The sequence below is a fragment of the Protopterus annectens genome, chromosome 9.part0, assembly GCF_019279795.1.
Source record: "Protopterus annectens isolate FY-2018-M chromosome 9.part0, PAN1.0, whole genome shotgun sequence".
NCBI classification, from domain to species: Eukaryota; Metazoa; Chordata; order Ceratodontiformes; family Protopteridae; genus Protopterus; species Protopterus annectens.
In genome coordinates, this window is record NC_056743.1 from 1,593,792,025 (window position 1) to 1,593,808,286 (window position 16,262).

General features: G+C 44.5%; 1 protein-coding gene across 7 annotated transcripts in view; it reads right to left on the reverse strand.

Annotated features, from left to right (window-relative positions):
* EVI5L (ecotropic viral integration site 5 like) overlaps nucleotides 1-16,262 on the reverse strand; it is a 2,636,797-nt gene that overhangs the window by 193,681 nt on the left and 2,426,854 nt on the right. For all 7 annotated transcript variants that reach the window (XM_044084539.1, XM_044084538.1, XM_044084535.1 and 4 more), the window contains one exon: nucleotides 14,694-14,789. In XM_044084539.1, coding sequence (XP_043940474.1) covers nucleotides 14,694-14,789 — 96 coding nt within the window. The remainder of the gene's footprint in view (nucleotides 1-14,693; nucleotides 14,790-16,262) is intronic.

Sequence of the window (16,262 nt, forward strand, 5' to 3'; positions counted from 1 at the left end):
GAGAGGAAGGACAAGATATCTGAAAGAAGAGCTGAAAAAGGATCTGTGTCCCCTGACAAGCCCAAATAGAGAACCTTTTCCATTTACTGGAATAAACCGTTTTAGTAGAAGGCTACTGGGAGGCCAAAATAATGTCCTTCACCGGGGCAGGCAACTTTGTCTGGCTGACGATTATTGGAACTGGAGGTACCAAGTTGTCAGTCTGAAGGACTTCAGGTTGGGAGGGTGTAGTCCCCATGGGTGGGAGACAAGATCCTGAACTGGATCTAATATCCAAGGCAGATATTTCAGATGACACCAGAGGAGGGAGAACCACGTCTGTCAAGGCCAAAAGGGGGGCAAACAAGGATGAATTGAGCCTTCAGGTGATGGTCTTTCTGCAGAACGTTGGGAATAAGGGGCATTGAAGGGTAAGCATAGAGGAGACCTGGCGGCCAATCATGAATCAGAGCATCCCTCCTGGGGGACTCCCCAGTGGGGAGATCAGGGCAAAGAATCTGCTGCACTTGTGACTGGCTGGGGATGCAAACAGGTCACAGCATGGAGATCCCCACCGAAGGAAGATCCGATCTGCCACTGACTGTTTCAGGGACCACTTATGGAGACTCAGGATGGTCCTGCTTAGCTTGTCTGCTAGCACGTTGGAATCACAGGGACTGTGCATTGCAAGAAGGCGGCAGCCTGAGGCCATCGCCCATTCCCAAACTCTCATGGCCTCTCGGGACAGAGGGTAAGATTGTGTTCCCCCTTGCTTGTTGATAAACCAGACCACAGCCATGTTGTCTGTCTGAATCGTCACTGTCCCGATTGGGAGAAAGGCCTGGAAAGCTTACAACATTAATAGCACCACTCTCATCTCAAGGATACTGATGTTTAACTTGGTCTCCAACAAGGACCACGTGCCTTGGACCATCCTTCCCTAAAGATGCCCCCCCCCCACCCCAACAAAGAGGCGTCTGTGGTCACTGTAACTTGGGGTTGCGGGAGGCAAAAGGGTTTCCCCAACAGGAGATCCTTGGTCCGGACCCACCAATTCAAGTGAAGTTTGCAGACCCGACACATTTGAATCAGGGTAGACATGGAGTGAAGACAAGGTGACCACTGTACTGCCAGAGTCCACTGGTGCACACACATTTGAAACCTGGTGAGGGGGATCAACTGAATGGCTGCTGCCATCGAACCTGGAGAATGAGATGGGCTGAGGTACTGTCCCAATCCAGAAGTGAGAGTACTTGCTCCTGGAATGCAGTAGTTCTGTGCTGGGAAAGGGCTGCAGTCTCCGACACCATGTTGAGAATCATTCCTATGAACTCCAGTCTCTGGTATGGGAGCAGGTGAGACTTCAGAAGGTTGACAGTAATGCCTAGAGTTTGAAAAAGGCTTAGGGTGAAATTTGTGGCTAGGAAAAGATGATGTTTTGTGGGAGCCATAAAGAGCCAATTGTCCAGGTATGGAAAGACCTGAAATCCTTGCAGCCGGAAATGGGCTGCAACCACTGCCATACATTTGAACACCCGGGAGGCTGAGGTGAGACCGAAAGGCAGGGCTCTGAACTGATAATGACTGGCCCCTAGCCAGAAGCACAGGAATCTCCTGGAGCATCTGTCTATTTTTATGTGATAGTATGCATACTTGAGATATACTGAGCACATCCAATCGTCCTTGTGCAGAAGCGGTAGAATGGACTGAACAGTGACCATCTGGAAATTCAACTTCTTGACTGACAAATTCAGTCGGCTGAGGTCCAGAATGGGACGCAGGTCTCCTGTTCTTTTTGGCACTAAAAAGAAGCGAGACTAAGTCCCGGATCCTTGCTGTCCTGTTGACACCTTTTGGATGGCCCTTTTTTGAAGGAGGTTGTGCACCTCTAAGACAGCCAACTCCCTTTGGTGGGGTGGAACATTGGGAAGTGATTTCTGTGGTGATGGGGGGTGTTCGAAGGGAATGAAGTAACCCCTGGACACGTTTAGCACCCACTGATCTGAGGTTATAGCTGCCCAGACCAGTTGATGCAGGGAGATATGACCCCCGACTGCCTCCAGGGCAGGACAGTTGGGCAGCACTTCAGAAGCACTGCTGGGGCTTCTCCGAGAAGGGTTCTCACAAGCCCTGATTTTGTGGACCCCCTCTGCCCCTAGGGCAGCACCTGCCATCAAACCCCTTTCCCCGGCCGGAGGAAGAGGATTCCTGTAGAACATCCTGGAAGGAAAACTGTGTTCTGCGTAACCACAGCTTCTTACTACCCCTCTGAGTCTTACAGAAGGACCATGGGGAGTAGAAAACTTGATCCTAACCACTGACAAGGTCTTATCCTCCTGCTCATTGCGGGTCAGTGTGTTCTTGACAGAGGGACCAAAGAGAGTGGACCCATTGAATGGGGCATTAGTAAAGGACTCCTTAAAATTGTCTGCAAATCTGCAAAGGTGAAGTCAGGCATGGCGCCTGATGGCAATACCTGTATCGGCCGCTCAAGAGGTGACCTTGATAGAGTTCAAGATCAACCTCATCGATGCATTGACTAGGGAAGTAAAAGTGGATAGCTTTGGAGAAACCACCTTTAAGCTCTCTGGAGGCAACAACTCTGAAAGGGAAGAGGAGAGTTCCAAAACCAAATCCCTTTACAGCTTGATAAAATGTGCCATATAATTTGTAGTCCTCAGTCCGAACGTGGCTGAGGCGCACACACACTTCCCGAACTGGTCTACTGCCCTAGACTCCCTTTTAGGAGGATGGACCGAGGAGCTCTGTTCAGCGAGCTCCTTTTTGGTGGCTGTGGCAACCACAATAGCATCCATCGGAACTCCTTTACTCCAAAAAGGCTTATCTTTAGGAGGCTGAGAAATTTATCTGACCTCTTGGTCACTGGTTCAACTGTGTCCAGCTCCTTCCCCTCCCTACTGGTCATGAGCTGGACTAACTCGTCCGCAGGGGGAGACACCCAGGAAGTAGATGTGCCCACTCTGAATGCCTTCAGGAACACAGACTCCTTGGAGGATGGGGTTGGGGGAGACCAACTGCCTTGTTCTTTAAGGATTTCCAGAATGTCATCGAAGGACATCTCCTCAGGCAGTAGACTGGGAGACCTGTCCCCTTTATTGAAATCTGTGTCATCCATTAGAGACTCCCAAGGGCAGTCTAGGTGCCTCCTCTTGCCCAACCTCTTCCAAAGAGGTTCCTCTACTGTGGGCTCCGGAGAGGACTCGGAGGAGGAGAGGACCCCTATGGGGGTAATGCTTCCCTGAAGGTAATCCCAGGGGGCTGACCACAGACAAAAGATGTAGGCTTGCCTCCCAAAATGGAACCAAGTAATGTAGGGTTCAGAGCCAACGAAGTGGAGATGGTCCTCTCTATCGCCCTGAAGGTAGAGGAACTGAGCATTGTCCCACCCTCCTCCTCCCCAACGGCCACAGCAAAGTGGGGCAGGAGGGGAGACCCCGGCAGAGTACCGATGCCCCTGGATGATATCGGTCCCAAGCTATCCAAGGCCAAAGTCCCTAAGGGAAGGGAATAATCCGACAACTCCGGACTGGAACCCCCCTCCCTCGGTAGCCTCCATGGATCTCTTGGGTACAAGGCAAAGTTGACTCAGCGGGCAAATGAGCTGACCCTACAAGGGAACCAGGTGGCATGGGAGTGGGGGTACTACCCAGCACAAACTGCCTCTCCTTTGGCAAGTTCTGACCCTGGGTCACTGAACTCACAGGATTCAGGAAAGAGGAGAGGAGGTCAGGAGTGGGTGAAGTGTCCCTTGGCACACAGCTAGTGGGTGAGACCAGACCCAGTTCCACTTCGGCTTTGAGGAAGCTCCTCATCATTTGATCCATATTTGACGGAAGCAGGCTCCTGGTGGACCGGGAAGAAACCAAGAAATATCCAGAGTGAGTAGAAGGCCTGCGGTCCCTAGAAGAGGACTGACTAGGCCCCTTCAGATCCGAAGAGTTGGAGGGGGCTGGAGAGTCAATAATGACAATTGGATCCAATGGACCCACTGGACCCGAAGGTCCAGACAGATCTGAACCAGCCAGGGACCCAACCAATAGATCTGACGAGGTTGTAGGATCGGATCAGAGGACCTGCCCGCTTGGGAGGGGTCAGATCTGGCCATGGAAGCCGAGGCTCTCAGAGCTGAAGTGACTGGAGCCGAAGCCTCCGAGGCTGGACTCGGATCAGGAGCACTTGGATCCGAGAGCCTGGGCTGTTTTGCTGTGGTATCCTGAGAGGAAGAGTGCTTCTTTTTGGGATCCAAAGGAGACCCTGAGACCAAGGGGGCCCCTGAAGCCAGTCCCTTGAGCAGCAGTTTGTTTCTATGGTCTAGGAGAGCCTGGGGATTAAAACCAGCACAGATGTCACACTCAATCTCTAAGTGGGCTCTCCTAGACAGTAGACACACTCCTCATGCGTGTCGGCGGGTGCAAGCTTGTGACCGCAACAGGAGCAGTGCCTAAAACCTGAAGGTTTTTTTTCAGCCATAAAAGTGTCACACACACCCACACACAAAAACACTCTCACAGAAAAAGGGAGAGATAGAAGGAAAAAAGGCCAGAAAGATGACCCTAACACCACAGAAATCTAACGGGGGGAGGAAACTACACTAAAACTGCACTAAACTACACAAAACCAAGAAAGCCTAACTAACCAGAACGAAAAGAAGACAGAAAAACAGACAAAACCCAAGAAAAATAATACTTATTTGACACTAGCGAGCTCAAGCAGCAAGAACATGACCGTTCACAATCTCAGCAAACGAGATCTGGGGATTGTGGGTAACAGAAAGTGAGGGGAGGGGAGGAGCTCGAGCTCAGGAGCTGTCACTTTTGCCGGGTCGGATCCTAGACCCATCCGTGATCAGTAATGACACAGACAGCATCAGATCTAGAAAATAATAGGAGCTGGTTATGTTGCTGGCACCAACTACAAAATCTTTTACATTTGCCAATATATGATTTCCTAGTAGCAGGCTTTCTTGCCTCCATCAGTACCTGCTGCATGTCCTCAGTAAATAGGTACTTAAAAGGAATTTCTAACCTATCATCCAGGCAGTTAACTGACTATGACTGATGTTGAGTTGTATCAAACACTCCTGTTCTTTTGTGAGTAAATCCAGTCTCTTAGGAAGCTTGTGGTAATTGCCCCTGGCCATTTCCAAAAGAAGGGAGGACCATGGTTGCCTGGGTTAGAAGAGAGTCACCATAATGATATTAAGAGATTCCTACTGTATCTTCAGAAATGCCCTGGATATTAGTGGAAAGGCATACAGAAACATTCCTGTTGAAGGAAAAAAAGGCATCTGTTTTCCAAGCTTTTCTGCATGGAGTCCTAAAAGAGAATCTTGCCAGTTGATTGTTCAGAGTGGAGGCAAATACGTCTATTTGAAGAACTTCCCACAGATGGATCAAATCTTGGAAGAACCCCTGATCTAGTTTCCATTCATGAGGGTCTGCCCTAGTCCTGCTCAGCTTGTCTGCCACACAGTTTTGCTCTGATGTAATGTAGGATGCTTGCTTGTACAGTGAGAGATTATGCTGTGAAGCTACATCCCAAGTTAACATGGCTAGTCTGCAAAGTGATATAACCTGGTTCCCCCTTGCTTACTGATGTACCAGTGACTGTGGCATTGTCTATAACCACTTGAAGAGGTCCCAGGGACCAAATATAGTTCAGAGAGTTTCTGCCTTAATCACGGCAGGCATCTCTTGATATTTATGTGCTTGCATCTATCCTGGGTGACTCATACCCCCCATGCACTTTTATCCCTCCTGAAACTGCTCCCCAAGCAAAGTCCAAAGTGGCTATGGTGACTGTTTTGGAGCAGGGTAGGAGAAGAGGAGATCTGGATTTAAGGATATCTATTGTCTCCACCAAAAATTTTCTCTCCTGACAAACCCCAGCACTAGGATTTGAAAAGATAAAGGATTTGATGCTGGAACCAAAGATAGTTCAGATACCACTGCATCTTTCTCATGTGGAGTTTTGCCAAGGATATCAGGAGAATCATAGATGCCATGATTCCAAAAATCCTGAGTATTCCCTCACAGTGACCAAAGTCTGAGTGGAAAACCTTAGAAATAGATGCAAATATTTATTTTTTCCTGTGAAAGAAAAACTCTTTGAATTCAGGTGTTTAGTTGACATCCTGGGAACACAATCCTGTGTGAGGGAGGGAGTCAAGAAATACTTCTGAATGTTCTCTTGGAATCCTAGCTTATGTAAGTCATTTTTCAGCCAAGACAGCGAAATTCCTGACACTTTTAAAAAGACTCTGCAAAGATAAGCACGTCATCTATAGAAGGAAAAATGTGGATACCCTGTAGCCTGTAATGAGCTATAACTGGAGCTAGACAGTTTGTGAATACTCCTGGTGAAGTGGATAGTCCAATTGATAGTCTACAGGGTAAGGCAGAGAACTGAAAATGTGATCCAGACACACAAAACCTTAAGAAACGTCTGAAGCCTGGATGAATAGGGATGTTCTGATAAGTATCTTTTAAGTCTAGTGTTATCAGGAAACGTGAAAAAGGGAGAAGAGCTAATGGACTGTTAAGTGATAACATTTTAGATTTGGACACTATCACAAACAGGTTTAGGAAAGAAAGATAAAGAACTGGTCTCCAAACTTTTTTTTTTCTTTTGCACTACAAACATCCTTGAATAAAAATCCTTCCCCACCTGGGAAGGAGGAACAGATTTTATCACTCCTTGGGACAGCATGCGATGGAAAACAACTGGAAACAGTCTGATCAGGAGGATGAGGAATGACCCTAAGGAAAGGAGGATTTTCCTCCCACTGCCATCCTTAACCCTGATGAATGATTTTCAGAACTCATTTGAAACAATCTGTTGCCAAAGAGAAAAATGGAGATTTAGACTTTCTGCAAAACAGAACAGACCAGGGTGGGAGGAGGTCACAGGGTCTCTTGACCAGTCATTCAGACTTGTTGAACAGTATTTGGTTTTTGGGAAGTTTGAGACTTCTTTTTGGAAATACCTTACCACTTCTCAGAGATCTCTGCAATAGAAGAAACAAAGTTATTTAAAACAGATTTTTCCTCACAGAAGAAACTGCAGGAAAAAAAGCATTCCCCATATCAGATCAAACTTAACATATGAGCCTGAGAATTAATAATTCTGAAAATCAAATTGCAGAAGTATATACTTTTACCCCATACCTATCACTAACGTTCCCATCCTTATCAGAAACAGCAGGACTGGAATTAACAAAGCTTAGCAGCAGTGGGATCAACTAAAGCTACAGCTGCAAGGTCAGATGTGGGAATAGTGAATACAATTTTAAAAGACTGAGAAACTTTATACATCCTATCTGCCTTTTTAAAGGCAGCTGGCTGACTATCAGGAAAATTGTAGGCAGTAATTCACACATACTATAAAGTTGACAGAACAGGAGGAATGGGTGTACATTCTGGAAAATCATTCTGTAACAATTCATAGTATTTTCTGACAGACTGTGAAACCTTAGTGTTCTCTCACTGAAAACATTACCACATTCTAGCAATAGTCTCAGAGAAAAATAGCTCTCCACAAAGAGAATAAGAAACTGAGCTTTCCTCCGAGTCTGACATCAGAAATCTGAGTGGAAAAAAATGTATCCACCCCTGCATCTTCCTGTTCAAATTCAGAATCTTGAATCTCTTCAGGAAAACAGGAACCCCTCTTTCTTTAACCAGAAACTACTTTACAAGAAGGCTCAATAGCCTGAATTAAATCCTGAGCTAGACCCAATAAACTACTCCTATTCAAAGAAATTTGAGGAGGAATAGATAAATACTTGTTTTTCCACTTCTTTTTGAAATGAAAAATGTAACAAACTATGTTTGTAGCCAACTATGTTATTACTGTCAGCAGCTACTTCCCTAGGGATAGACATAGAATTTGGACACAACAGGGAAAACTTTACTGCTTCGTCTCCTAAGACCGACAATAGTAGCTCTCCCTTGCCTACTGAGGGGATCCCAACAGCCATAGAGGATGTAACCAACCCCTGCTTCATAGTGGCTTGTAGGTGCTACACCAGAAGGATCTGAGGTAAATGTTGAGTGGTCTGAGGTACAACAAATGGCCACAACAGAGTCTCCCACTTGTGGCTGAGTGAAATTGCTAGTCTACTGTGGTGGTAAAGGCTGCTTACTTAGTTTTTTTTATGTTTGTGGCTGGAAGAAGAAGTGACTTTGGGACTGGCAGTCTGTTTCATGGTCAACCAAAAATGGCAGCTCTTTCCCAAGGAAAACAGGCAGTAATTGCTGGTAAATTACCAGTCTGCAAAAGTTACTTTTTTGACGGAAAAAAATACAGCAAAAAAGTACTTTAAAATACTATGCCAGCCCCACAGAAGAAAAACAAGCACAACTTCTCCACACAAAAATGTTTTCAGTTACTTTACACTACTTTTAAACTGACAGGAAAAAAAGTGCTCTGTTTAAAAGTAAGGTACCATCTTGAGATAGACTGCTGAAGCAGAATTTCCTGAAGAAGAAAGTAATAAAACGTCAAACAATTAAGAAAATGGAATTTTTTTTTCCCGAAAGGGAGCCTATCTGCCCAGAAAATGAAAGCACAAGCTGACTGTCGACTCTCAAAAGCATACTCTTCAGCAGCAGTGAAGCTCTAAAGGGCTTTGTGCCAAAAATCATCTCAGCTCGAGTTGCTTGACAGGATATAACCCATTAAGCTAAAGCTACAGCAGCAGTGCTCAACATGGTGAACATTTTGAGATTTGCTGTGGCTGCTGGTTCAAAGGGAAGCAGAGTGAGGTTTACCAACATGAAGATGAGATCCCGAGGAGGGGGTCCATTCTTCCTTAGTGGTCTAAGATCCAGAACCCCTTTAAGGAATTGTTTATCCTCAGGTCTGTTCTGGACATAACAAGATGGCTGAGGAGAAGACATACAGAGATGGCTGTCAGGTGTGTTTTGATGGAGGAGGAGTAGGTCACACTTGCATTTATGAGCTCACACAGGCATTTTAGAAAGGAAGGTACTGCTGATTTGTTGGGATCCTGATTATTCCCATGGTGACAGGAAGAAAATCTCTTCCACTTGGCTATATAGAATGTTCGAGCGGTGGGTCTCCCAGCCTCTTGGAAAACCTTAATACCATCTTCGCATAAATAGCGCCTGAAAGTAATCAGAACCCTATCATCCACAAGCTTTGGTTTAGTGATGACCAGCTGGGATGTAATAATGACACTTATTGCTGAGTGATGACATCTGCCTTGTGTTGTAGTTTGCAGTGTTTGCACTTGAGTAGATGAAAAAGAAGAGGGAACCAGTGCTTTCTTGTCCAAAAAGAGGTGACTAGTAAGAGTTTTGTTTCTTCTTTTTGGATCTATAGTAGACCATATGGAAAAAGAGGTAGTAGGGGGAAAGAATACAGGAACTTCCCTGTCCAATAAAAAGAGAAAGCACCTATCCTCCAGGCACAGGGGCAAGGGTTCCTTATGCAGGAAGGGGAGGTGTTTGTTGCATTCTGAGGCAAACAGATATAGCTGAAGTGTCCCCCATTTGTGAAGGATAACCAGGAAGATTTGTCTGTCCAGGGTCCACTCATAAGGGTCTTCCAAGGCTTTGCTTAATGTGTCTGCCAGCACAATGCCCTGTGATGGGATGTGTATGGCGAGTAGGAACATGTTTTTCACAGTGGCAAGGACCCATGCCCTCTGCGTTACTCTGCACAGTTAGTATGATCTGGTGCCTCCTTGCTTGTTTATGCACCACATGGCTGTCACGTTGTCTGTGAATACTCAAAGAGGACCTGGTTTACAGATATGTGAAAATACTTGAACAGAATGGATGGGGGCTCTCACCTCTTTCAGGCTGATGTGTTCCCTTTCAGAATTTTGGCTGCCATCTGCCCTGGACTCTATGGGTGCCTGTCTAGGGCTCATATGCCCTCACTCAAGGCATCTATGTACATCTCCTGAACTGAGACTGGTGGGGAGAAGTGGAGTCCTGGATCGAGTTTCACCTGATCTACCCACCATGAGAGCTCCTTCTTGAGACAAGGTATGAGGGGAATCACAACGTCCAGAGGATGAGAATGTTGGGATCAGACTGTTTTTTCAGGTACCACTGAATTCTTCTAATATGTAGTCTAGTTAGGGGAATACTGGGATAATAGCTGCCATGAATCCCAGCTATGAAAATAAGCTGTAAGATTCTGCACTTTATAGGTTCATAGAACGTTACTAGGTTAGTGGCCTTACCTTAAACGCCTAGCCATGGTTAGGCGAGTGAAGCTTGTAGACGTAAGGGTCTATGGTAGTTAATAACAACCTCCTCTGTCCAGGAGGGACATGGGTGCCACCCGAAAAGTGAAGCTGCGGTCACCTATCCATTGATCTAGGTTGCATTTGCAGAGGGTCAGGGAGGTGCTCTGTTTCATGTCAAATGGAAGCTTGTTCCAGAGAAGTGACTGTCTCCGGGAGATGTATCTATCTCTCTAGCCTGACCTGTTCATGTCAGAGGCTAGGTTAAGATCCCTGGATTGAGTGACCCTCGTGCAGTTTGATTTATGAATGCGCAGCATTTCCATCAGGGCTGGGTCAGAGACTTCCCTGTAAGCCAGGCACAGGTCACCCCTTAGCAACCTGTAAGAGACAGAATACAGTGACAGGGATTTCAGTCTTTCTGGGTAAGACTCGTTTTGTGTACCCTGTAATTTCTTGGTGAGAAACTAGGTGGTCTCTCCAATTGCTGCAGGTGTCTGGTGAGGTATCTAGATGCAATGCCTTTACTTATAAGATGTGCCACATTGAAGTATTTCCTAACTACTGTGGATATGTGATGGTCAAAGTTCAGGATGCTATCAACCTGAGTACCCAGCTCATGTACCACTGGGTCTACACTTAGGCGGGTGCGGTCTATAACGTAATTAGCAGGGATGTCAGCTTTCCCAAAGGGAATAATAATGCATTTTTTTAACCCTGTCTGCAGCACATCAACATCATTAGAGGACTCAATGATTGCTCCCAATTTGCAATGGTCTGCGGACTTGGTCAACCACAGGTCACCCAAGTTTGCCTGGACTTCTGAGAAATAAATTCCAAACAGTAAGGGCCCAGTACAGGACCCTGTAGTACACCACTGGTGACTGGTCTTGTGCTGGAGGTGAAGTCACCCTACTTTGACAGTATGTGTCCTGTCAGTGAGCCAGCTGGTTACCCATCTGGTAATGAAGGGGTTAATTCCCAATTGAGAGAGCTTCTCTAGAATACCTGAGTGGAGGATTGTGTCAAATGCCTTGGCTAGGTCAAGATAGGCAGTATGCATCGTCTTTCCCTCGTCCAGGGTCTTGGAGACTTTCTCAATGAAGTCAACCATGTTTAACAGGCAAGATCTACCTTTAACGAATACAAACTGGGTTGGGTCCAGAGTTTAGAGATTACCCATGTCCTTGTTAATAAGGTCCGTAATTATTCTTTCCATGGCCTTGCAGATGAGGCTATTCAAGCTTATTGGCCTATAATTCCCAGGGTCAGTTGATGGTCACCCTTTGTGCAGAGGGATTACTGTTGCTGTCCTCCAATCCCCAGGAACATGGCCGGTTCACTGGCTGTGGTTAAACAGGAATCTAAAGTGGATCTGATAAGTCATGTCTTAGGTTGTTTAAAAGGCAACCTGGGATACTGTCTGGTCCAACTGATGCATTGTTTTTGGCTTTGGAGTGTGCCAAGATGACCTGCTCTCTTTTGATAATAGGCTAAGGAACGGTGGCAGCTATACTTTAGTGACTGACTGGAGGGAGTGAGGGGGTGAAGTCTGCTCCTAATCTACCAGCTAGGAGGTTGGCTGTTATCACTGGTTGAGTATGGGTGTGGTGCCATCCACAACCAGTTCAGTGCATAGCAGGTTATTTATTCCCTTTTAGATTTCGGACATAGTTAAGAATGCCTTGTGGTTATCCTTAGATAAGGAAGCAATTTTTGTTTTGTAATTAGCTTTGGAGGACTTGACAAGATCTCCAATTTGTTTGTTTAAGCTAGAGATGGATTTCTTCCGCTGCTGAACCAGTTCCCTCTTGTTCTTAGACATTATTTTTTTAATCCTGATACAAGTAAGCCTACATCTTTCTGCTGTCCAGCCTGCAGCCCAGAAACACTAGGTGCTGGGTGGGCTGGAGGGAGGATTTTTTGTAGCTGACAATGAACCCCAACTGCAACAGGTGTTTTAAGGATGAAGTGGAGATACTGCAGCAAGATCTGTGGTGAGGAAGCCTGGACTGGCAGATTGCTAAGCAGGGAAATATCTGAATTCCCTGAGTTCAGCAGAATGCTGTCACTGGTGTTGACAGTTTACGAAGACTCTTGAGGCTATGGAAAGCCCAAAAGGCAAAGCAGTAAACTGAAAGCAAGATGAGTCAGTACAGAACCTGAGGAATCTCCTGCAAGAGGAGCGAACTGGAACATGGAGATAGGCATCCTTTAGATCCAAGGATACCAGTTATGACTGAAGAAGTATGAAAGGCAGCAGTGTGGGCAGTGAGAGCATTTTGAAGGCTGACACTTTTAGGAAGGTGTTTAGCAGAGAAAGATCCAGTATGGATCTCCACTGCCATTCTTTTCTTGGAATTAGGAAGAGTCTGGAGTAAACCCTCCCTCCTATGAATTCTATGGAAACTGGTTCTACAGTGCCTTGTGCCTGCAGTTCTTGGAGTATTTGTGGGGAGCTGGGGGTATGTCATTCAGCAGGGAAAGCTCTTTTCAGGCCATGACATAACCCTTTTTTATTATGGAAAGCGCCCAGTAGTCTATCATGTTCTTTTCCCATTATAGAATTAATAAGTAAACCTTTTGGAGAGGGGCACAGCAGGACCAAGGGGTTGGGGGATGTTGATTTATATACAGTCACAATGATTTTTTTCCCCAAAGGGAGGCCTCCCAGCTCTGGGATCCCTCTGTAGTTTCTCTGGGAATCTCTTTCTGGGAGCCTTCTTTTGTTTTTTAATGGGTCTGGAGTCTCTTCTAACAAAAGAAGTGGGCTTGGCTGGATAATTCCTCTGGCATCTAGGTACACAGATTAACAGAATCTGCCTATAGTCTTTCATTGTTTTGCCTTGTCCTTGTAGATCTTTAAATAAATTCACAATCAATACGTTTGGCTTTGTAGTCTTTGGTCATGGGTTGATTGTGCCTTGTAGTTGCGTTCAGCACCTAAACAGAAGTGACACTGGGTATACAGCTCTTTATATGGGATTTGCCTACTACACTCGCACTTACCCCTACTAGCTGACATCTAATAAATATATAGTACAATAATTTAAATAAATAAAGAAAGGTTACTCAATGGGGCAATTATCTGTTTTTAAAGAAGCCGCTGGATATGCAGCCTGCTTTCCAGCTGGCAGTGAGACAGTCTAAAGGTCTATGCACATTTATCCATCTATATACCCATACACTTGCGAGCTGAGGTCACATGATGGACACTAGATCTGGGTAAGTTTAAGCTTTGGTACTCTGGATGGATGTCAGTGGTGATAACCCAGTTGCTTTGAATACTGTAACAGTAATTTCAGTCAGGACATCTGGAAGTTCATGTCAGAGAAACATGACCATCAAGTAAAGCTATCAAGAGTAACAAAACAGGTCAATAAAAATATACATTCTAACAGCAATGATGCAAGCTATTGCCAGACAGATAAAGAGTTGAGTTTTGATCAGAAAGCTTTATATGTCAATCAGTACTTTTCTTTATCAGTAACAATCTTCTTCAACTTAGAAGCATGCATACTAAAAGCTTCAAGATGAAGCCTTAATCGTTAATACTAAAGTCTCTCCTAGAAATCATATCATAGTATATACTCACTTCATGCAAATGCCTGCATGGCTCATTGAATAAAAACTTAAAAAAGCATGAAAGCCAAGTCTTTTTTCAGTGACAGTTTTCCAGTTAAGCTTTTCAAAAAGGTTAACTAAATGATACTGGGTTTATTACAAAAATGAATACAAACATTTACCCTTGCTTTGAAGTTATCACTGATTATACAGTACCTGTATTAAGTGTGTCCTTAAAATAAGTTAACAGTGACATCTGAATGTTGTTCAATCATAGCCATGGTAAGGGAACCTCAGAAAAAGAAAACGGCTGGTACACATGGACTACAATTAGTAAAACACCAGTGTTAAAAATGTGCAAAGTACATGTTCCAAGTGCTTTATTTATTTGCCAACTATGCCCTGCAAACACAGTTCTTACAAGATGATCCTTCCTCCTCTTTTTCAAGGCACAGGTCAAAGTAGTTCACAATCCATGGAAGGTAGGCAGCAGCAAAGAAAAACACACTACTCCCACTGCCTAAAGCTGCTGTATATTAGTGTCTGCTGACACCCGTCAGAAAACAAGCCTATAAAGTCAGTCCAGTACAGCAGTACAAGCACAGCAACACACATCTTTACACTCATGATCAACGCCTGCTCAGTTTTGAGCAGGATCCTGGCTGAAAAGGGTCAGTTGATCCTTCCACCTACCTAGTTAACAACTAAGTAAATAAAAAGAAATAATAATTAAAAATTGTATAGTGGTATCTAAAAAGAGCAGAAGATGGAGCAAGCAGCTGTAGGTATGGCAAACAATGAAGACTCTGCATCCTGCACTTCATATGTAAAATGCAAAGCTTGTAAAGGGTTTAGTAGGATATTAAAAGTGCATTTATGTCATATTTCATAGAAGAAGAAGAACACTTACCTCTGTTTCTAACTCTAATATATGGTCCTTGAGCTCTCGGATATACTGAGAGGAGTCGGAGTTGTTCAGCTGACCTTGGATCCTGCCCTCTTCACGCTGAAACAGAGATGGGAAGAAATGTTACATTTAGTCCTCAGTGTAAATCTTTTATTTTGGCAAAGAAAGCAATAGCACTGTATTATTAAGGAACAATCTTTTGCTTTGGAAGAACACAATTTACTCCCTGCATCCTCTGATTTACTGCATTTTCTATTCTATTTCCTTTGGTCACTGTATCTGTACCAGACCATCTTCAGATGCAAAGGATGCACAGGGTAGTGTTAGAGTAGCAGCTAGCGTCTATTCAGTTTGCTCAAATGTTAAGAGTTTGCCTTTTCTATATTACTGCCTCATCATTTTTTTCGTGAACCCCTTCAAATTAACCAACAGTGTACCACCATCTCTTCTGAGAATATGTTTAGGGTCCTAATGCCTTCTCTCTGAAATACTGTTTTATCAAGGTTGCCTTACTCTGTCTTTCTTCTTCAGTTCTTCACTTTCTACCTGTCCTGTGACAATGGCGAGAGTTCATATGACATGACCCTTTTCTTCTCACTCTACTTGCGCCAAGCTTTCCAAGCACGTACTCATCCTCCACCCTATATAGTCTCCTCATCATTTTGGTTGTATATTTTTACTAGACTCATTTTTACTTTTCTGTATGTCCATTAGAATATGACAAAGTACACCAGACGTGGTGTTAATCACCATGACATAAGTAGAGTGAATACAACATATTGCAAGCCCACAACCCTAGTTAAGCAGTCAAGAATCTTGTTGGCTTTCATCAATTCCCACTCATATGTGACTCATTCTAAGGGCAATTTGGACTCTGATCAGCTTCTCTTCTGTCCTTACTCTTAAAAGCTCCATCACAAAACTTCTATGTTTTCCCTGAATTGCCCCATAAACCTTATACATTTTCTGCATTAAATCATGTCTAATGTCTATAGGTCCAACAAGGTCTCAACAGAAATTGCTCCGTGTAATTATCACCAAACCAATCTTATTGAGAACAACGATCTCACCCAATGTGTCTTCAACCCAAATGTGACATTATACTAATAAGCCAAGAAAAAAAAATTGCAACACTAAACTAGGCAGAATTCAACTAGCAGCATTTCCAGAGCTCCATTTTAATGTCAACCTTTGCTTCAGGTTTGTCAGTCTCCAATCCGCTGAACATTTTGAGTCATCCCTTACCTTACAGTTTCCCTGCTCACCTATCTGATGCGCTGCCAAAAACACACTTAGAAAATACTGCCACTGCCTAAAGCTGCTGTGCTAGCAGTGTCTGTTGACAGCACTGTCAGAAAACAACCCTACAAAGTCAGCCCAGTACAGCAGTACAAGCACAGCAGCACACATCATTACACTCATGATCAATGCCTGCTCAGTTTTGAGCAGGATCCTGGCTGAAAAGGGTCAGTTGATCCGTCCACCTACCTAGCTAACAACTAAGTAAATAAAAAATAAACGAATGGTTAAGTAATGTTCAGAGGAACACAACAAATGGTAGCTGCATCCAAA